Source organism: Acinonyx jubatus, chromosome D1 (assembly GCF_027475565.1).
Source record: "Acinonyx jubatus isolate Ajub_Pintada_27869175 chromosome D1, VMU_Ajub_asm_v1.0, whole genome shotgun sequence".
Taxonomy (NCBI): Eukaryota; Metazoa; Chordata; class Mammalia; order Carnivora; family Felidae; genus Acinonyx; species Acinonyx jubatus.
In genome coordinates, this window is record NC_069390.1 from 90,410,002 (window position 1) to 90,430,972 (window position 20,971).

At 46.1% G+C, this 20,971-nt stretch overlaps 2 protein-coding genes across 8 annotated transcripts in view; one reads left to right on the top strand and one right to left on the bottom strand.

Annotated features, from left to right (window-relative positions):
* FAM118B (family with sequence similarity 118 member B) overlaps window positions 1–1,434 on the bottom strand; it is a 47,074-nt gene extending 45,640 nt beyond the window's left edge. For 3 of the 6 annotated variants that reach the window (XR_008290578.1, XR_003413334.2, XM_053203899.1), the window contains exon 1: window positions 1,332–1,434. The gene's annotated coding sequence lies outside the window, so the exon portion shown is untranslated. The remainder of the gene's footprint in view (window positions 1–1,331) is intronic. The other 3 variants (XR_008290579.1, XM_015072222.3, XM_015072224.3) reach the window with 2 other exon arrangements.
* A 67-nt stretch (window positions 1,435–1,501) lies between these two features.
* On the top strand, window positions 1,502–11,043 carry RPUSD4 (RNA pseudouridine synthase D4). 2 transcript variants are annotated; one of them, XM_015072225.3, is made up of 7 exons: window positions 1,502–1,713; window positions 2,075–2,240; window positions 4,264–4,465; window positions 8,464–8,557; window positions 8,633–8,777; window positions 9,870–9,967; window positions 10,485–11,043. In XM_015072225.3, the coding sequence occupies exons 1-7, from the start codon at window positions 1,525–1,527 to the stop codon at window positions 10,722–10,724; spliced, it is 1,134 nt and encodes a 377-aa protein (XP_014927711.1). In that variant the 5' UTR covers window positions 1,502–1,524; the 3' UTR covers window positions 10,725–11,043. The 2 variants fall into 2 exon arrangements, with proteins under 2 accessions (XP_014927711.1, XP_053059873.1); XM_053203898.1 differs by lacking the exon at window positions 1,502–1,713 and adding an exon at window positions 1,808–1,927.
* Window positions 11,044–20,971: the final 9,928 nt, after the last annotated feature.

Here is a 20,971-nt window from a genome sequence, read left to right on the forward strand (position 1 = left end):
CAAGGGACTCAGGCTTCAACAGCAGCTGCCAATGATACATCCTGACCTGTTCAAAAGCAATTCAAACTCAACAGTACCGTGTAGGGGAAAAGACCACCGGATGAAGCATAACCTCTTTACTGATCGTCTAGATTGAAGTATCCCAGCTTATTTCCCTGCTATCAAAGCCTTCCTCTCTTTAGTCTGTCTTGCATTCAACTGCCAGATTCATTTCTAGAATTCCAACTTCAAGGAGTCTCTCTCCTGCTCAAGAAGCTTCAAACACTCAATACTTATCACATCTAGTTCAAACTCTTCTTCAACTTAAAGTTTTCCATAGGTTAGCTCCACTTACTTGTTCAACTTTATTGCATGCCCAATATGGCTCCCTTCTGCCCGTCCCTTTCGAAGGAGCGTAATCGCAAACCTAATTCCACTACCTACACTAACTCCTCAGGGAACCTTCATTCTAAGCAGTCTTAAAAATTGTGTTCTCTAGTGTCGGTACAGATCCATTGGTTTTACAAACAGCTCTTCGGAACTCGCCACTAGGTTTCTTAACAAATGGCAGGTATGTCCCGAGATACTTTTCCCATTATCACCCCCAACCAGATGTTCATCTTTTCGGGCACCCCCGGGGTGAAGTCACAGGGAGTCGCTTACAGTTTGGGCATGAGAGTCCCAACACCGCACCTTGTTAAGAGAGGGAAAAAGGGTCTAGGGCGGTTGCAAAGTAGGGAGGGGAAAAAAAAATGAAGGAAGCAGCAAAGGGAAAGGAAGGTGCGTGCTCTGTACTGTATTTTCAGTCTTTGGAAGGAGCAGGGAGAGCGTAGGGGGAGAGGAGACTCCAAAACAAACAAACAAAAAATGAATTCTTGAAGAGTAACATAAGAAACTCAAGGTATTCCCAAGGAGGAAATACGGGCTGGGACCCCTGGGTAACGGAGGGGCTCCCCATCATCCCCGGGAGAGGAGGACAGGTTACAACCTGAAACAAAGAGGAGGTGAGGGGTGGAGAGGCTACAGAGATCCGGGCATCTCCGAAGGTCGAACGGCAAGGAAATGAGAGGTGACACGACGCGTCCCTCAGGGGACTCGCCGGGCACCAGGGATGTGGTTGCCAAGAGGGACGAGGTAAGCGCCCAAGAAGGCTCTGGGGCGAGCGTTTATGGGGCATCGCTTCCACGGGGCGCGGGGGCGGGGAAGTGTTCGTGAGTGGGATCTTCTCGCAAAGGGAGAAACGGTTCCCAGTGCAATGCTCTCCGAGAACAGAAACCCCAGAGTCGTGAAAACGTTAAAGCGTTGATGAACTGGCATTTCCCAGCCCGAGCCTGCCTTCCCAACACACTCACCGAGTCTCCTCCAAACGCCACCGCTCCAGCTGCAGCTACCGGCCGGCGCAGCCGCACTCTGCGCGCACCGCCCCACGTGACTCGGCCGAGAGCCCGCCTCACGCCCACGTGATCCCGAGAGCCCGCCCATCCCCTCCTCCCCCAAGCCCCTCTTTCGCACGTGGTCTTGGCTCGCCCCTCCCTTCTTGACAAGATGGCGGCGCCCAGCTGTAATGCTCTGGGCCTTTGGGTGAGGGGTTCCGGGCAGTGTTTAGGGAGTCGTTTCATTCTCGCCTGCCAGCCATTTTGTTCCTCCGCTGCTGCGTCTGGGACTCTGAATGCCCAGAGGTTGGCGGAGAAACTCCGATCCCAGAAACAGGAACAAAAGACGAAGAAGCAACCGGTGAGTTCGAAAGGACCACAACTCCCAAGAGGCAGCGCGTTAATTGGATTCCTGGGCTGGGAGTGAGGTAGGAGGGTCCTCTGACAGCTGTTAAGCAAATGTGGAGGACATGTGGGAGAATGGAGAGAAAGGGAAAGGGAAGAGGTCCGTGTCTTCCTGCGGGCTGTGTCTTTGGCTTCTGCCGGCCTCGCTCCTGAGCACTGCGATGGGACAAGTTAAGACAGACGCGCACCGCTGCTCTCAAATTATTCGGGGAAGGCGCGAGTCCAATGCAGAGATAGTCATTCCCAACCTAGATTCTCACCCAGGCTTATTGAAGATCTTCACCAGGCTTTTCCTGTCGCTCCTTCTCTCCCCGTAGGTGCCCACAAACCCTGTTCAGCGGAGAGTGCAGGAACTCGTGCGGTTCACACAGCAGCTGCAACGAGTCCACCCCAACGTGCTTGCTAAGGCACTGAGCCGAGGGATTGTGCACCAAGACAAGGATCTCGTGGTCATCAATAAACCCTACGGTCTCCCCGTGCATGGTAAGGACCACGTGGGAAGGAGAGGGGTGCTGCTGGTTCTGTTTTCGCTACACCTATGGACAATTCGGACACATTACTTGTGGGGCTTCTTGAAGCCTTGCATTCAAAATAATTAAGCTTTGGGGGAGTACTCTGTAAGACACTACATATATATATAGTCCTGTATGAGGCACTACTGAGGATACTGGGATATATAGGTCAGTCTCTGCATTCCAAACATTTGGCAGTCAGCAGTGATATATGGAATGTGCCGTGTGTAGACCTCCACAGGGATTTTTATAGAGAGATACTAAGGCTGTGTGGTTCTTGTCTTCATGTTGTTTTCCATCAAAACTGAGAAAAAAGAAATGACATAAGAAAAAAAACAGGACAATATATTAAGGTTCCCTTCACTTCCCCTTTTGATAGTGACACCACTATATTTTAGTCTTTGTTAACAATTTTCCCACTTTCACTAATTTTCATAAATACTGTTTGTATTTTCATCCTGTAAATCTCTTATGGGTAATGTATTCTGATAGTTTATTACCTCTGTAAGTAGGAGTATTTCAATATAGTGGCTCTGAATTTGCTTCAGTTGTCTTTTTTTAACCAGGTTGATTTAATGCACAATTTTGTTCACATGATCCAGACAATAATTCATCATTTAAGTCCAGATCAAGAAAACCATTCTGTCTTCATTGAACAAAGATCAGAAAATCTCAATCCGGGAGCCCAAAACTGCAGCATAAATCAGTCACCCACCTCAAGCCCTGAGTGGAGACAGACTAGCCTTAGACAAATCAGATCTTTTACTGTGCATGGCAAGGATCAAATAGGGATCACCTAAACATGCAGAAACTCCAATCACAGAAACCAGTATGAAAACCGATAAGAAAATGGAGCTCCAGCCAAAGCAGAAATTAAACTGCTCTGTAGACGGGCCTCCACTACTAAAAACATACTCAGGACCCACGCACCCACAAAGACATATATAAACCTGTGTAGAAGATAACTTTCTTTAAAGATGTCATAGAAATTACAAAATATAGAAGATACTCATGTTGTTATAAAATTCAGGTGCCAAAAAATACATAATAAATTATGCATTCATAATATATTAGAAAGGAATTAAAAAACATATGAGGTGTGTGTGTGTCAGAGTATGCCTAACAAAACCCCAAGATGTCTAGAACTCGATGGACAATGAAATGTTTTTGAATAACTGTTGAATGTAGTTGTCTGAGACAGTTGGAGTGTGACCAGTGGAGAGTGATAGGAAAAAAATGCACTTGGGAAAGGGATGTGCTGGAGGAAAAAGCATAGTTGAACTAGAAGAATGCTTTTTGGGGAGGTGTAGATAAAAGCATACAGAACGAATTAAGTCAGACATTGCCATGTGTTTTGTGTGTTTTCTTTTTCACTCTTGATCCTTCTCATTCCCCATTAGATAATTATTATACAGATATTTGCATTTTATAGATGAGAAAACTACACCTTAGAAAGACTAAATAATCTGTTCAAGCTCAACGGCTACTTAGGCATAGAATACTTCCGAGAAATGTCTCACGTAAAGTCCCATCTTCTTTACGGGAAGATGTGATGCCTGTAATACCCCAGAAGAGCTTCACAGTCTTGTATGTATCACTTGAGTTTACTTGGCAGAGTCTCAAGCCTTTGTTTATATAGTGAAATATCCGACTTCCTCATTTTGATTGCTGATTTTATTGCGAGTATTCAAGTAGGTTAATAAGTATATATATGTGTGAGGAGAAAGCCACATGCTCTGGGACATTGCTTCTCAAAGTTTAATACGAGTGTGAGTCACGTGGACATCTTGTTAAAAATGCAGATTTTGATTTAATAGTCTGAGTTGGAGGCCTGAGATTCCTTCCCAGCAAGCTCCCTGGGCATACTGATGTTGCTAGTTCCTGGCCCACATTTCAGTAATAAGGCTCTAGAAAGCACTGACTCTTTTCCCAAGCAGAGTTCTTTGGTGGGATCTTTTACTGGCCACTAAAACCTCTGATTCTCTCCTTCTTAGGTGGCCCTGGGGTCCAGCTCTGCATCAGCGATGTATTGCCTATCCTGGCAAAAATGCTTCGTGGCCACAAGGCAGAGCCATTGCATCTGTGCCACCGGCTGGACAAGGAAACCACAGGTGTAATGGTGTTGGCATGGGAGAAGGAAATGGCACATCAAGTTCAAGAATTGTTTAGAACCCGTCAGGTGGTAAAGAAGTACTGGTATGAAGGCCATCGCTGGTGGTAGAGTTGGTATCAATGAGGGCATCCTTTTATCTCTTTGTCCATTCGTACGGAAGGACCTCCTGTTAGGAGAAGGCACTGTGCTAGGACCTGTGGGCATATGAGGAGTGTAGGAAACAGACTAAGTGCTTAGCCTATTGGAGTCTGATAGAATAGTGGTTCCTAATTACGGTTGTACATAAAAATTACTGATAATTACACAAGTAACACATGATTTCATTCCTGTGGTGAAATAATCAAAGATCAAGCAAAAAAACTCCTGGAGAATCCACCCACTCTGTCATTCTAGTCCCTTCCCTTGGGATAGTTTGGTTTTTATTCCCCTGGTCCTCACCCGATGCGTTTATGTACATGTCTAGTATATACAGTGTGATTGTGTGTGTGTATTACATTGTACAGTGTCCACTGTACTTTTATTATTTTTTTTAATGTTTATTTATCTTTGAGAAAGAAAGAACAGAGCACGGGCAGTGTTCTCACGAATCATGAGATCATGACCTGAGCTGAAGTTGGACGCTTAACCAACTGAGCCACCCAGGCGTCTCTACACTTTACTTTTCTCACTTAACTGTCTTGGAGATCTTTCCATGTTAGTACATTTAACTTTACCTCCATTTTTTCTTTTTAAGTTTATTCACTTATTATTTTGGAGAGAGAAAGGGAGAGAGAGAGAGTGAGAGAGAGAGAGCATGTGTGCACAAGTGGGGGGAAGGGCAGAGAGAGAGAGGGGGACACAGAATCTGAAGCCGGCTCCAGGCTTTGAGCTGTCAGCACAGAGCCCGACGTGGGGCTTGAACTCACAAACCACAAGATCATGACCTGAGCTGAACTCAGACACTTAGCTGACTGAGCCACCCAGGAGCCACACCTCCATTTTTTTTAATAGAGGAAAGATACATGAACAAAATTGTAACCTACTCCTGTCCCCCGTCTGCTGAATTTTCTTCCAGAGGCAACCAGTATTCTACTATCTTGTGTAAACTTCCAGAGTCATACCGGGCATGTATAAACGAATTATTATATGGCAATATATTTTGCACTGCTTTGGATCCTGCTTTTTTTCACTTGGGAAATATATCTTGGAGAGCATTTTGTGTGTGCTTTTAGTTAATTTTTATTTTTTTTAAAGTTATTTTAAATTTATTTTGAGAGAGAGTGCACAAGCAGGGGAGGGGCAGAGAGAGAGAGGGAGGATCTGAAGCAGGCTCTGAGCTATCAGCAGGGAGCATGATGGGGGCTCACACCCACGATCCATGAGATCGTGACCTGAGCCGATATCAAGAGTCTGAAGCTTAACTGACTGAGCCACCCAGATACCCCTGTGTGTACATTCTGAGCTCTGCAGTATTCTGTTGTATGGCTATATCATAATTTCCTCATTAATGGATGTTTGGTTAACTTCCCATTTTTCTGAGCCTATTGCAAAGAATATGTGAGTATATTTTTAGGACAGATTCCTAAAGATGGAATTGCTAGGTTGAGACATTTAATATTTGAATGTTACTACTCTTAGGTGGGCCAGGTTTTCTTCCCAATAGAGTAGTGAGTACCCACCTCCCCTTATAGCTGACCAACTCATTTTTCAAAGGTTTGCCACTCTGATGAGTTAAAAAAAAAAGTTTTCTGTTTCTTGTGTACCAGCAATGTTATGCCTGCATGTTTATTGGCTTCTCATGTTTATTGAGTTTCCTTTTCTGTGAACAAACTGTTTATTTCTTTTGCCCAGTTTCTGTTGGATTGTTTATTATTTTCTATTTGATTCATGGGTATTCTTTTTATCTTTTGGATATTAGTTCTTTTGGTGTTACAGATTTTGCAGCTACTTTGTGGTGTTGGGAGCCTTCAAAAATTCTCTGCTGAGGCCCACCCACAGAAGCTCCACAGGTGACTCTGATGAGGAATCAAATGTAAGAACTGCTGTATGAAGAGATTATAGATAATGGAGGAAGTTTAGCAGAGTAGCTCAGAGCTCAGCAGGATCTGTGTTCACCTGTCAGCTGTGCCATTTAACAGCGGGAGTCCTTAGGCAGGTTATGAAACTTCTCTAAGCTTTGTCTGTATATGAAAAATGAGAATAATGGAGTTGAGGAGAGAATTAAGTGAGACAATGCATGTAAAGCGTTTTGACCCAGTATGTAGCTCATAGTAAAAGCTGAAAGGCAGAAAATTGAGGCTATTCTCATGCATATATGCAGATGTTAAGTCTATCAAAAAGTGTTATGTTATTTGTGAAAATTGTTTATGAGAGTTTAGAATCACTAACCATTCTGAGGATCGGGCTTCATGGAGGAATTGACATCAGTTAATTGTGTCTTGATGAATGAATAGGATTTGAAAGACAAGATGGAGAAACGTGTTATAGATTGTACGAATGGTAGGCACAAAAGGGTAGAACATGCAGTGTAGTCTGGAGTGGGGAATGGTGAGAGATAATGCTGGAAAGTTGACTGGAACACAGTTAATGCTGACCTTAAATATTAAATACCAAGTGCAGGAAGTAGGCGTTAGAATTAGAACATAGTAGGCAACCAATTAGTATTTGCTGACTTAACTATGATAGCGACTTGTTACAGTTCCTTGTTTGAATCTTCTAACTAAATTTCGAATTCCTTGAAAGCAGGGATTTTTGTCTTGCTCTTCTATACAGAACTAGTACCTACCTAAATCAGTGCCTCTTTACACTCACTGAATGTGGAGTGAGCGAACATTAGTAATGTTAGGTCCTTAGGAAGAGTGAGCTAGCAGTTAAAACTCAGTCTAAGTGTGATAAACTATGTCAGAGAACAGCCCAAACTGCTACCAACCCAAAGTGAGGAGTCTAGGGTGTGAAATGTATGAGGGGCAGTCAGTGATAGGCCACCAAGTGCCCAGGAGGATTCCTTTGTGATTTATCTGGAAGATGCGTAAGCAAAGGGACAGATTAGAGAGTCTTCTACCCGTAATGAAAGGAGAGCTCCAACAAACATGATCTGGAATGGTTATCTCGTGGTGGTGGTTGCTTCTGTGACCTTGAGCACGGAGCACAGTTCCCCGGGTTTTGTGTATCTGGCAAATCCGGCAGGAGCGGTTCTGTGAATTCGTTTACTTGTTCATCCACTTCACGTGCAGCCAGAACTTAGCCATCTTTTAAAAACCAAGATACCTGGGGGTTCTGGGTGGCTCACTCGGTTGAGTGGCTGACTCTTGATTTCGGCTCAGGTCATGATCTCATGGTTTGTGAGTTCGAGCCCCGCATCGGACTCTGCACTGACAGTGTGGAGCCTGCTCGGGATTCTCTCTTTCCCTCTCTCTCTACCCTCCCCCGTTCTCTCTCTCTTTAAAAACAAATAAATAAGCTGTAAATGGTAAACAAACAACAACAAAAAAAAAAACCCAAACAACTGGGATACCTAGGGAGCCTGGGCGGCTCAGTAGGTTAAGCATCCGACTCTTGATTTCAGCTCAGGTCGTACGTGATCTTACAGTTTGTGAGTTTGCACTGTGCTGACAGTGCAGACTCTGCTTGGGATTCTCTCTCTCTGCCCCTCCTCTACTCTTTCTTTCTTTCTTTCTTTCTTTCTTTCTTTCTTTCTTTCTTTCTTTCCATCTCTCAAAATAAATAAATAAACTTAAAAAAGATAATAAGAAAAACCAGGATATAAAACCATATTACCCCAATTTTGTTTTAAACTATAAATATTCATTTTTAAAGGCTAGAATGAAAGAGCATGCTACTATGATAAATTTTCTATTGTTTTCTCCCAAATATTCTGTAATTAGTAGATATTAGTAATTAGTATATATGTAATATTACTTTGGTAGAAAAACGGATGTGTTTGTGTCAAGCTCTCAGGCCAAGTGCTATGACGAGAGGTCATTTGGGATGCTCCCGTCTTAAGAACTGACCACGGAAGGTCCAGTGCTAACGCCTCTAGCCAAATCCGAGGAGTTTCCCCCTCACCTTGTGGCTTAAGTGAGGGTCTGTGTGTTACTCCCAGGGCCATCGCTGTGCGTGTCCCGGTGCCCTCAGCGGGAGTTGTGGATATCCCCATCGTTGAGAAGGAGGTGCAAGGCCCGCAGCAGCACTACAAGGTGGGTGAGCTGTGGCCCAGAGGGATGGGTTTTCTGCTCTTCCTTTGCGACATATCTTGATTTTTTTGGTTTCAGATGACGCTGTCCCCAGGCTACCGCATGGACAATGGGAAGATGGTGAGAGCACGAACGAGCCGGAGCGCGCATGTAGCTGTGACTCAATACCAGGTGCTAAGTAGCACTCTGTCCTCCGCCCTCTTAGAGCTCCAGCCAATTACCGGTGAGGGGCCACTGTTGTGCAGTGGGATCGGTGGGACAGCGAAACCCCGGGGCCTTGTGCTGGACTCTGCCCTTCTTCTGAGCAACTGATATTGTGGGAAGGCTGGGAGCTCCAATGGGGATGATTGGTGTTTAAAAAAAAAGGAAAGAAAGAAAGAAAAAACACTAGGTAGCAGAGGGATATAATTAGTTCGGTTACATTTATTTAAAAATTTGCGAAAATGGTTCCTCAAAAAATTAAGCATAGAATTACCATTCGGCAATTCTCATGGGTATAAACCCAAAAGAATTGCAAGCGGGTATTCGAGAAGATACATGAACACCAGTGTTCATAGCAGCATTATTTGCAGTAGCCACAAGGTGAAGTCAACCCAGATGTCCACGGACAAGGTGAATGGATAAACCAAATCTGGTCTATACATACGATGCAATATTATCCAGCCTTGACAAGGAAGGAAATTCTGACACGTGTTACAGCATAGATGAACTTCGTGCTAAGTGAAAGATGCCAAACGCGGGAGGACAAATATTGTATGGTGCCATGTATGAGATCCCTAGAATACTCAGATTCAAAGACCAAGTAGAATAGTGGTTACCAGGGGCTGGGGGCACGGGGGCAGGAATGGGGAGCTGTTGTTTAATTGGTTCAGAGTTTCAGTGTGGGAGGAGGAAGAAGTTCTGGAGCGGGATGGCGGTGATGGCTGCACAACACAGTGAATGTACTCCATGCCACAGAACCGCACACTTAAAAATGGCTAAACTGATACATTTTTTGTTCTGTATATTTTGCTACAGTGAGAAAATGTGGAAAGCAATACTATTTAGCATTATGTAATAAAGCTAAAAAAAAAAAAAAAAAAAGCCCAGGTTATATGTGGTGGAAGGGGAACCGTGGAGGGTGGAGAGGGGAATTTAGAGGCTCAACGGTATGTATAATGTTTGCTCCCTGGTAGCTTACAGTTTGTTGTTGTTCTTTATACTTTATTGTAGGTGGGGCTTTGCCAGTTTTACTGTGCTTTGATTTAACATGGTTGGAAGTGGTGGTATGGTTTCTGTCGCTCCTCAAGTTTTCTCTCTCTTTTTTTTTTTAAAGGCATAAAACATCAGCTTCGAGTTCACCTGTCTTTTGGATTGGATTGCCCAATCCTCGGTGATCACAAGTACTCAGACTGGAATAAGCTGGCCCCCCAGGTGATATTGGTTTGACCCAAGGTGCAACAGATAAGGGGGAGAACTTAATGCTTTCCCCTTGTTAAGCCCTGAAGTGAGTCACCACAAAGCTGTGTAAGTTCCCGAGCTTATAGAGAAACAGCCACTGTTCTTATGGAGCTGCACCATCTGTTAGCAAAACCTTTGTGCTTTATTCCTTAGTCTCAGATTTTGTTAGGAGGTCGGGGGCAGGGGGAGCAGACTTTCTGAAGGCTCTGAGCAGCCTTTCACGCTATTGCTGAAGAGCTTTTTATCTCTTGATGTTACAGCCTGTTCTCTAGGAAGGCCAGAGCGCTGGCTGATACGAGCTTCTCTGGTGTGGTTTTTCTCTTACCTGGGTTCTGAACCTTCCTGGCAATGTCCCTGACGGGCTGTCCACTACTGTGTCTTCCGGGGGAGTTAATGTTGGTTCCTTTAGGTGGAAGGCCTCTGGCCCTGCGTGCTGCTCAAGGATGAGCCATTGGCCTGGCTCTCAAGAAGCTCTTTTGTCTTTGTACAGAAGCTGTCTGTCGGTACCCTGAAGAAGCTGGGGCTGAAACAGGCGAAGGCCCGCCACATCCCCCTTCACCTGCATGCCCGCCAGCTGGTCCTGCCAGCCCTGGGGTCCAGGAAGGAGGAACTCAACTTGGTCTGCAAGCCTCCTCGCTACTTTCTGTGCTCCTTGAGACGTCTGGACTTACAGATGCCAAGTCAGGATCAAAGTGGGGACGATGAAGCTGGACGTCTGAGAGCACAGTGAAGACCCTTGGGCAGTTTGGCCCCTGAATTCTTCACTGTTTAGTGGACTCTACTAGCTTCTCGCCGGGGACAGACTCCAGAAGGGTCAGGTGCTATAAGTGGAAGAAACCCAGCTGCTTCTGGGCTTTTACTGGACACTGAATATTTACCAATGCTCTGGCCATTCTCTGGAAGAGCTTGCGGGAAGTCTCCCTGCCAAGATAGAAGAGAGCCCGGGACCGGGCCGATTGGGTCAATGATTGGAAAAGGAGAACTACGGCACGGAATCTGTGTTCAGAAACTGGTTACGTCCAACAATAAAGTTCTTGATCTATCGGGAAGGTTCCTGTGCTTGGAAAGAGCATATAATGGTTCTCTAACTGATAGATTCAGAAGCAGTGAGTTACCGTCCTCATGGACAAATGGAGCAGAACCTTTCTGCTCCATTTGCTTAGTCTAGCATTTTGTAGACCCGTGTCCTAGAATGCAGGGCACTCTGCTGCTGGAGCCCAGGAGCCTTGCTGCAAGAGTGGAGCCTGCGAAGGGGTGTTTGATAAGCAAGAAAAGCAGATGTAAATGGCAGGCGAGGTGTGAGGCCCTGGTAGGGAGCACACGCACCATCCAGAGAGGGCAAGTGTTAGCTCCAGCTGGGTGTTGCAATGTGGAAACAGATTTTCTAATTTTTTCCAAGAAACCCACATACACTTGACCCTTGAACAGCATTGAGGGGTTTGGGGGCACCGGCCTCCCCCCTGCTCCACTGCACAGTAAAAAATTCATGCATAACTTTTGATTCCCCAAAAACTTTATTGATAGCCTACAGTGGACCAGAAGCCTCACTGGTAACAATGGATTAACACATATTTTGTATGTTGTATGTATTCTATACTGTATTCTTTACAATAAAGAGGGAAAAAAAATGTTATTAAGAGCATCATAAGGAAAAGAAATACATTTACAGAACTGTACTGTATTTATCAAAGAAAATCCGTGTGTAAGTGGCCTATGCAGTGCAAACCCATGTTCTTTGCAGATCAGCTGTGTTTATGTGAAATCTCCAAGTGTATCGCTCACTAAATAAGATTTGTAAACAAACACCTGTCCCCAAACCCAGGTGGTCACAAACGTGGTGCCCCGTTTGGCTCTAGAACCCCTTCTCTGGAGATGTGCTTTCCTCTTTAATCCTACCACGTCTTCCTGAGCACTGGCTCCACTCCCTCCGACTGTGATAGGATAGTTCCCACCAGAAACCAAATGCAGATGGGAGTGTCGAGACCATCCCCAGGTCCCTAAGTTTCCCTAAAGTCAGAGAGGGTAGGGTGGTTCCAACTAGGACAGGGACATCACGAAACACGTTCTTATGTTTGCCCCATCTGTTGCCCTGGGCTCTCGGGGCTCCTTTTAGCCAGAGTGCCTGCTAGGATATACAACAAAGACAACCTTTTATCTGCTGCCGCAAAGCATGCCTTAGGGATGCAGACTCCTTTTCCTCAGTGGGGTGGAAAGTGCTGGCTTGGTGCAGTGTAACTCCGATACTGACTACCCAGGGTGAGGAGGCCAGTCTCCACAAGTTAAGTGCAGTGACCCACCCCACCCCACCCCAGACTCCTCTCCAGACACCAGCTGCAGGCTTGGAATCCCAGACAATCCCCCACCCTTCTGACCAACGTAAGGGAGGGATAAGTTTTGGTCAGCCTCTAACGGGCTCAAGGGAAACGAGCTCACGGCTGGAAGGGTCCCAAACAGACCAGGTCCGGCCCAAAGGCAGGGTGGAGGTGAAACAGGACGAATTTATTTCAGCGAGGCCAATGCCAGGAAGACCACAGACCAGCGTCTCCAAGACCATCTCCAAGGTGCCAAAAATACTCCCAGGTTGATAGAAGGAAAATGTGGGGCAAAGGTTGGTGGGTACATGCAGGTGGGCAGTAGAGGTCAGGTCCATCATTGTCTTGGAGTCGATCACGTGGGGTCTTGCTGGTGTCAGGACAGCTGTTACTGCTTCAAGGGGTAGTTTCAGTTCCCATCACGGGATGCGTTGCCCTTGGGATCTTTGGCCTGAGTTAAGAGAGAAGCTAGAAGGAACTTAAGCAGTTAGGAAGTACAGACTGAGATCAAAATGGAGGCAGCTGAAGTCCTCTTTCAAACCCTCTTAGGTCCTTGGCTGGATCTAAAAAATTAAACCGACAGATACAACTGGAGAAAAACAAGTTTATGTGATCATGAGTTTTACACAGCATGGGGGTCTTCATAAGGAAACGAAGATCCAAAAAATGAGACTTGTGGTGGTGTTTTTTTAATGTATGTTTGTTTGTTTATTTAGAGGGAGAGAGAGAGAGAGTGAGCGATCAGGGAAGGGGCAGAGAGAGAGAGAGAGGAGAAAGAATCCAAGCAGGCTGCGCACCACCAGCACAGAGCCAGATGCAGGGCTCGAACTCACCAACTGTGAGATCATGACCTGAGCTGAAATCAAGAGTCAGATGCTTAACCAGCTGAGTCACCCAGGTGTCCCCAGACTTGTGTATTTTTATGCTGGGTGTGATGAGGAGTGGATGGATGGTCATGGAATATGGTAGGTGAAGAAATGTGAGGTCATTGTAAACCGAGGGAAAACCTAGCAAAGCATGTTAGAATTCTTGGCGTCTCTCTGTTTTTGGACAAAAGAGATTCTCCTTTCCTTGGGTATAGAGAGGGAATGACCTCATGACCTCATGTGAATGAGGGGTGAGAGGTCAAAGCGACCCTCCTGGTTCTGCCATTTTCTCAAGCTTCTTCAGCTTAAAATATTCAGTGTGCCAGGGGACCTGTTTTGGGGTGGCATGTCCTGAACCCCGTTGCCTAGCAGCCACAAATTCAGAGGTTCCCGTTCCCTTCTCAGGCTCAATAATTCATTGGAACAACTCCCAGAACTCAGGAAAGTGCTATACTTACTGCTTTATTAGTAGCAATAAAAGGATACAAGTCGGGACAGCCAAAAGGAGGAAAGGGCGAGGTCTGGGAAGGTTCTGAACTTAAAGCTACCATGTCCCCTCCCTGAGGAATCAGGACACAGCACCCTCTTGGCACATGGATGTGTGTTCTCAGCCAGGAAGGTCACTTAAGGTACCATGTTGAGTGTTCATTGGGGCTCAGCTCTTCAGCAGGACTGATTAGAGCAGTGGCCAGATGACTGAACTCAATCTAGCTCTTTTCTCCGTCTCAAAGCCCCAACCCTCCAGTCCCAAGGTTAACCTTTTCACAAGGCCAGCCCCATTCTGGAAGCTCCATGGGGTCACTTATTAGCACATACTATCAGGGCCCATCCCAAATAACAAAGCCACTCCTATCACTTGGGAAACTCTGTGTGGATTTAGAGGCTCCCTTCCAGGAAGGAGCCAAGGACAAAGGCCAGGCAAATTCCTTCCAACATTCAGTTTCCCCCTCCACCCCAGGTCCCTCCGGATCCCTTCACCTTTCTGTCCCTTAGTGAGTAACAGTCTTGGTGGCCTGTCTATGTAGATGCCTCCATCTGCTGCACCCTTAGGGTCCTTTAGGCAAGTGACCTTGAGATATTTCTGTTCACTTCCTTGCATCCCACTTAGCACACTGCCATCTGCTACAGTCCAGAGGTAAAAATGGATTTTAATGGGGGCTGATCACACAGGGCAAAGCCCTTCTTTCATGGGCTTTTTCACTTGCTGTGTAGATGCAGTCACAGCGACTTGTACCCAAACATGTCCTAAATGCACAAGTAACCCATGCCTTCTAGCTCCCATCGGTACGTCCATACACACAAACACTCCACCCTAGACGTGTCGACACATCAGAAGCCCCACACTATTCATATCAGCTCTCTTTAAGATCCACCCCACCCCCCACCCCAGACTGATTCCCACTCTCACACCTGCAGGGCTATTTGCCTGTTGATCACCCTATGGGACTCGTCAGTTGTTGTGTGCAGAATATTTTGGGGGGAGATAAGCAGAGGAGTAGGGAGACTGGTAAAGGGCCCATGCAACAGTCCAGGTGAGATGTGACAGTTGCCTGCACCAGGGCGAGGCCCTGGGGAGGACTAGACAGGTTTAAAATGCAGCCCAGAAGACCAATGAGTAGAAATGATCGAATATGGGGTGGAGGTTGAGTCTAGACTCCCAGGGAGTCTGTTTGAGCAACGAAGGAGATGAGGTGACTTAGCAATAAATAGGGAGGGAACAGGTTTGGGGGTAGCCCTCCCAAGTCCATGTCTTTCACGCATGTGCAGAAGGAGATCCGGAAGATGGTCATTACCCTGTGTTCCCAAAGCACCATGAGCATGTCATTGAGCACTTACTACAGAGCATCTTAATCATTGCCTGTAATTCTGTCTGCCTCCTCCCAGATGCGACCGTCTTGTGGGCAGTCACCAAGTCCTTCAAATTTGTGTCTCTGGCCTCCAAGCCCTATACTTGTAAACCCTCCAAAAGCGACTAGTGAACAGAGGCAGCTGTAGCACTGGAGGGTGGGGGGAAGTTAGTTCTCAGGCTCTGAAGCCAGATGGGCTTTGGGTTAAAATGCTGGCTCTGCTATTTATTTGCTGTGACAGTAGGTAATTTATTTAACTTCTCTGAGCCTCAGTTCACTCACCTGCAAAATGGGTCAAATAATAGTACCTTTATTAGATGTCTTAAGGATTAAATGAATTTATAGTACGTTTCCAGAATAGTTCCTGACATATTATAAGAGCCCAATTAATGTAATAGGTTAGGTTGAAACGGATTAAATTTGCCATGTGGAAAACCTCTTTTTTGAGATAAACTTCACAATAAAATAAAATTCACCCATTTAACTCAATAGTTTTATGTTCCCAGAATTGGATCACCATCTAACCTAATTTTAGAATATCTTCACTCTTAAAAAAGAAACCTTACACCCATTTGGCACTCTTCATTCCCACGCACACCCAGCGACACCACCGATTCATCTATTTTCTGTCTCTAGAGATTTGCCTAGTTTGCATACTTCCTATAAATAAAATCATGTCATGTATGGCGTTTTGTGCCTAGCTTCTTCCACTCAACGTAATGTTCCCAAGGCTCATCCATGTTGTAACATATATCAGCATTTCATTTCTTTTTATCGCTGAATAGCATTCCGTGATATGAGTTTGCCAATTCTTGCTTATCCGTTTATCAGTTAATGATTTTTCCACTTTTAGGCTCTTATGGAACATTCATTTATAAGTTTTTACGTGGATGTATGTTCTCATTTCTCTTGGGTACTCCTAGGGATCTAGGAGTGGAATTGTTGGGTCACGTGGTAACACTGCTTACTACTTGCAAAATTGCCAAGACAGTACTCCAAAGGGGTTGACACTATTTTACACTCCCAGCAACAATGGATGAGGGTTCCAGCTTCTCACCAACGTTTGTTATTACCTGTCTTTCTGATTATCACCATCCCAGTAGATGTGAAGTGATTTCCTGTGTTGTGTTTTAATTGAAGTACAACTGACGTATAACATACGAGTTTCAAGTGTATGACATAACGATCCGATTTTTCTGTGTATGGCAAAATGTATCACCATACATAATAATACATGTTTTTCTCGTGGTGAGAACTTTTAAGATCTACGCTCTTTGAAACTTTCTTCTTTTTTAAAAAATGTTTGTTTATTTATTTGGGGGAGAGAGAGAGACAGGGAGACACAGAATCTAAAGCAGGCTCCAGGATCTGAGCTGTCAGTGCAGAGCCCGATGTGGGGCTCGAACTCACAGACCGTGAGATCACGACCTGAGCTGAAGTTGGACACTTAACTGACTGAGCCACCCAGACGCCCCTCTTCATAACTTTCAACTATGCAATACAGTTATTGTTAACAATGGTCACCATGCTGTCCATGACATCCCCAGGATTTATTTCATTACTGCAGGTTTGTACCTTCTGACCCTGTTCACCTATTTCACTCACCCTCCCCCCCCCCAGCCCTGGCCCCTGGCAACCACCAATCTATTCTATCTATGAGCTCTTTGTTTTGTTTTAGATTCCACATGTAAGCGGGGTCATACAGTGTTTGTCTTTCTCTGTGTGACTCATTTACTTAGTATAATACCCTGAAGGTCCTTCCATATTGTTGCAGATGGCAAGATTTCCCCCTTTTTTAATGTCAGGGCATTATTTCACTGTGTATATATACTACATTTTCTGTATCCGTTCATCCATCGATAGACACTTAGGTTGTTTCCATATGTTGGCGTTATCATTGTGGTTTTGATTTGCATCTCACTGATGGTTAATGATATTGAGCATCTTTTTGTGTGTTTACTAGCCATTTATACATTTTGTTGGGAGAAATATTTTCAAACATCTTGCCCATTTTAAAATTGGGTTATTTGGGGCACCTGAGTGGCTCAGTTGGTTAAGCATCCAACTCTTGATCTCAGCTCAGGTCTTGATCTCAGGGTTGTGAGTTCAAGTCCCACATTGGGCTCTGTGCTGTGCATGGAGCCTCCTTATAAAAATAAATTAGGTTATTTGTCCTTTCTTACGAAGTTGCAAGAGTTCTTTATTCTGGTACCAGTCCCTGATCAGACATATGATTTGCAAGTGTCTTCTTGCCTCCTGTTGTCCTTTCACTTTCTTGATTACATCACCCAGATCACAGAAGTCTTTCTGATATAGTACAATTCATTTTTCCTTTTGTTGGGTGTGCTGCTGGCGTTTTATATATAAGAAAACATTGTCTAGCCCCAAATCAGGGATATTTCCTCCTATATTTTCTTCTAGTAGTTCTCTAGTTTAACTCTTGCATTTAGGTCTGATCCGTTTTAATTTTTGTGTATGATCTAAGGAAGTTGTCCAGCTTTGCGTGGGGGCAGCCAGTTGCCCCCAGCACCATTTGTTGAAAAGATTATTCTTGGGGCACCTGGGTGGCTCAGTCGGTTGAGCATCCGACTCTTGATTTCAGCTCAGGTCATGATCCCAGGGTCATGGGATTGAGCCCCGCATCACTCCATGCTGAGTGTGGAGCCTGCTTGAGATTCTCTCTCCCTCTGCCCCTCTCCCACATGCGCACGCTCTCTCTCTCTCAAATTAAAAAAAAAAAAGAAAAATTATTCTTTCCCCCATAGAACTGTTGTGGTAAATTTCCATTTCTGAAAGTTGTACTTGGTGGAATCTAGATAATCTCACAGGTTACAATTTAGTTTTAGTACAGTACTAAATGAGAAGAGAAAAATAATTGCAGTTTCTGGTTAGGCCACCAGATGACAGCAGTCGCCAAGATTTTATTCCTCTCCGGCTGCGCTCCTCTAACAAGGGGGAACAGGTTTTCATCAAGGATCAAGTATCCTCCAGAAGTCTTTTGCTGTCTTTCTTTAACCTTATGATAACCCTGGCTTTGGTTACCCCAGGCTTGTAAATCTCAGTCCCCTAATTTTTTTTTTTTTTTTTTAGTAGAAAATCTGGAGTTTTCTGCTCTCTGGTGGAGAGACACAGTGGGGGGAGGATGTGGTTTGGGCTCCCTTGGTGAATTTGAAATAGAATTTGATTCATAAACACTCAGTTAGAAAAGCACGACAGGTTCATTACAGAAATGTAGAATGCATAGTCAAGTTGTTCTCAACTACCATAACGTCTACTGGAAATACAGTTACCCACCACGTGGTCGCACCGCTTAGCTAAAACGTCAAGAGTTCTTAGGTCTTTGTTGATTTTATTTTGGCTCAATTGTAGGAAAACGCTGCAATCTCTTTGTTGATCAGAAGCATTGATTGATGGTTATGTATGATTCTGACTAATAAAAACAGGCTGATGTCATACTATTTAATAAATAAATAATGGAGGGTGCTGGGGTGACTCAGTTAAGTGTCCGACTCTGGATTTCGGCTCAGGTCACGATCTCACGGTTCGTGGGTTCGAGCCCCATACGGGGCTCCATGCTGATGGCGTGGAGCCTGCTTGGGACTCTCTGTCTGCCCCTCCCCTGCTTGCACTTGTTCTCTCAAAATAAATAAACTTAAAGACAAACAAATAATGGAGGAAAAATCAGGGTAACAAGTCTGGCAGCCTCTGGGACAATAATGTACTTTGGGCACATCAGAAGTGTGAGTGACTTCTACTGCTGGTCTCCCCTCCCCCATTCCTCCTGAATGATAAGCTCCTTCAGAGCCAGGCCTCACCCCTTCTTCCTCCACTGCCTTCCTGACACTGATGTAGGAGCCCCAGACCCCTTGCCCCTCCTGTGCCTTCCGCCTGTATCTTTAGGTGTCAAGGCTGACTGTGCACTCCTTTTCCCAGCACAGACTGTCCTGGGAGAGCTTCGAGGGTGGTGGGGGGTGGGGGTGGGCAGCGGGACAGCGGACATGGCAGCCTCCCCTTACAGAGAGCCAATGAAGGCCAGTTCTGACTGCAGAGGCCCGTGCGCACCAAGCCTTCCTCCAGCACTCTGGGAGCGATTACCGCCTGTCTGTCAGCAGCTCCAAGGACCCAGGCAGCATGGTCTGGACCCATTCAGGGAGCAGAGCAAGGGGAAGAGGTCCCCTCTTTGATGTGAGCCACGAGGTCAGGCAGGGAGCAGGAGGTGAGGGCCCCGGGGAGGGCCTGCCGGAGACAATCTCCTCTCCCATCTCAGCCTTCCCCCGGGAAGACGCCAGCTTGTCTTGTCGCCCCTTTCATCTCTCCCTTGTCTGGGGCCAGGTCTCTGCCCAAGCCTCTGGGCTCCTCTGGGCTCCTTGTCCCAAACCTGTGTTCTGCATGTAGCCCCTTGTCCCGCCTTTGGTGTCCTGGGCCTGCTCACATGCCCGCTTTGGGGGGGGGGGCGGTGCGAGGAGGGACTGTGGGGGTGCCTAGGATGGGGGCTAACCCCACCTACCCGGTCTGTAGTTGACTCTACGGAGCCTGTGGTAATTACCTCAGGCAGGAAAGTCAGGGAAGAGTATTTCCCTTGAGTGCCATGAGTCCAGTGCTGGGAGGGGCCTCAGAGGTCACTGGCTCCACCGTAAGTATATTCCCAACAGGTGCTGCCTATCCTGGTCCCCCACGCTGGCACTGTAGATAACTCACCAACTCCTGAGGGTTCCTACCTCCCTGGTGGGGGAGAGTGAGGTCAAGAGCAGGAGGGAGGGAGGAGGAGGAAGACAGAAGGATGGACAGGGAGGAGAGGCCCACTGCCCCCTCTGAACTCCCCAAAGTTCTCTGAGTAACACACACACACACACACCAGGGCCTCCTCCAGGCAGGCCTGAAAAGCTGCCAGCTCATCCTGGCCCAGCCCTGGAGTCTGGCCTTTTTCCTGTCTAAAGTTACAGAATTTTCCAGAAGTTTCCCCGTGTTTTGTTTTGTTTTTGTTTTTCTTTTTTTTTCCTGGAGTTATAAATCAGATTTCCCCTATCCCCTTACTTCTCCAGCCTAGGAAAGAAAAGCCAAAGAGGGACAGAAAGCAAGACAGAGGGCCCACGATCAAACCCAAGGTTTATCCTTCTTCCCTTTCTCCTACAGGGAGTTCCAGAAACCTGACTGTAACAGTAATTGCAATATTTGATGTTCGTTGCCCACCCAGAACCTCTTACTTACCTGAGGTTATTTAAAGCCCCCAATGATAACCTTGTGAGGAATATACTATTCTCCTGAATTTTCATTTCTCTTTTATAGACGAGGACCACGAAGCCCAGAGCAGTCAATGGACTCCCTGAGGTCACATCTGCTTCCACAGCAGAGCTGGGTTTTGACCCAAGCCTAACTTCGGAGGCCTTGCGTTCAGTCTGCATCTCCCTCCATGACCAGGTGTCCTAGACATCACCAGAGTAGTCCCTTCCCAGGTCCCCAATGGGATGGACACAGCCCTGAGGAGAGAGCAAGGCTTGCCACGTGAGCTGGGTGTGTCCCATTCCCTCTGGGCCTCAGTGTCCTCACCTGTAAAATGGGCAGGATGAGACAAAGCCTACGATCTCCGTCTCTAACTAAGACGATCTCTGACACCCCTCTGGTTGCAGGACCCTGAGTCTGATTATGCCGAGATTATGGATTTGGGAGAAGTATCACCCTCGTCCCCTTGCCCCACACAGTCCCTGCCTGAGAATGTTCTGTGTCTCAGAGAGGGCAGAGTAGTAACTCAATATTTGGACGCCGTTGAGGAGTCTTGTCTGTCATTGGAAAAAGAGCCTCCCGGAGCCCCGGTGGCAACTGCCACCGTCCTGGGTGGTGAGTGATCATACCAGCCATTATAGTTAGAGCAACGGCCACTCCCTTTCGCTGAGCACTTAGAGTGCAGCGGCCACCCTGCCGTCTACTTTATCTGTGAGATCTTATTAAAGCCTC

Bases quoted from the DNA above. Each gene is read 5' to 3' on its own strand.
- RPUSD4 (XM_015072225.3), top strand. From the start codon at position 1,525: ATGGCGGCGCCCAGCTGTAATGCTCTGGGCCTTTGGGTGAGGGGTTCC. The intron at 2,241-4,263 runs GTAAGGACCACG...TCTCCTTCTTAG, and splicing joins CTACGGTCTCCCCGTGCATG to GTGGCCCTGGGGTCCAGCTC. The intron at 9,968-10,484 runs GTGATATTGGTT...GTCTTTGTACAG, and splicing joins GGAATAAGCTGGCCCCCCAG to AAGCTGTCTGTCGGTACCCT.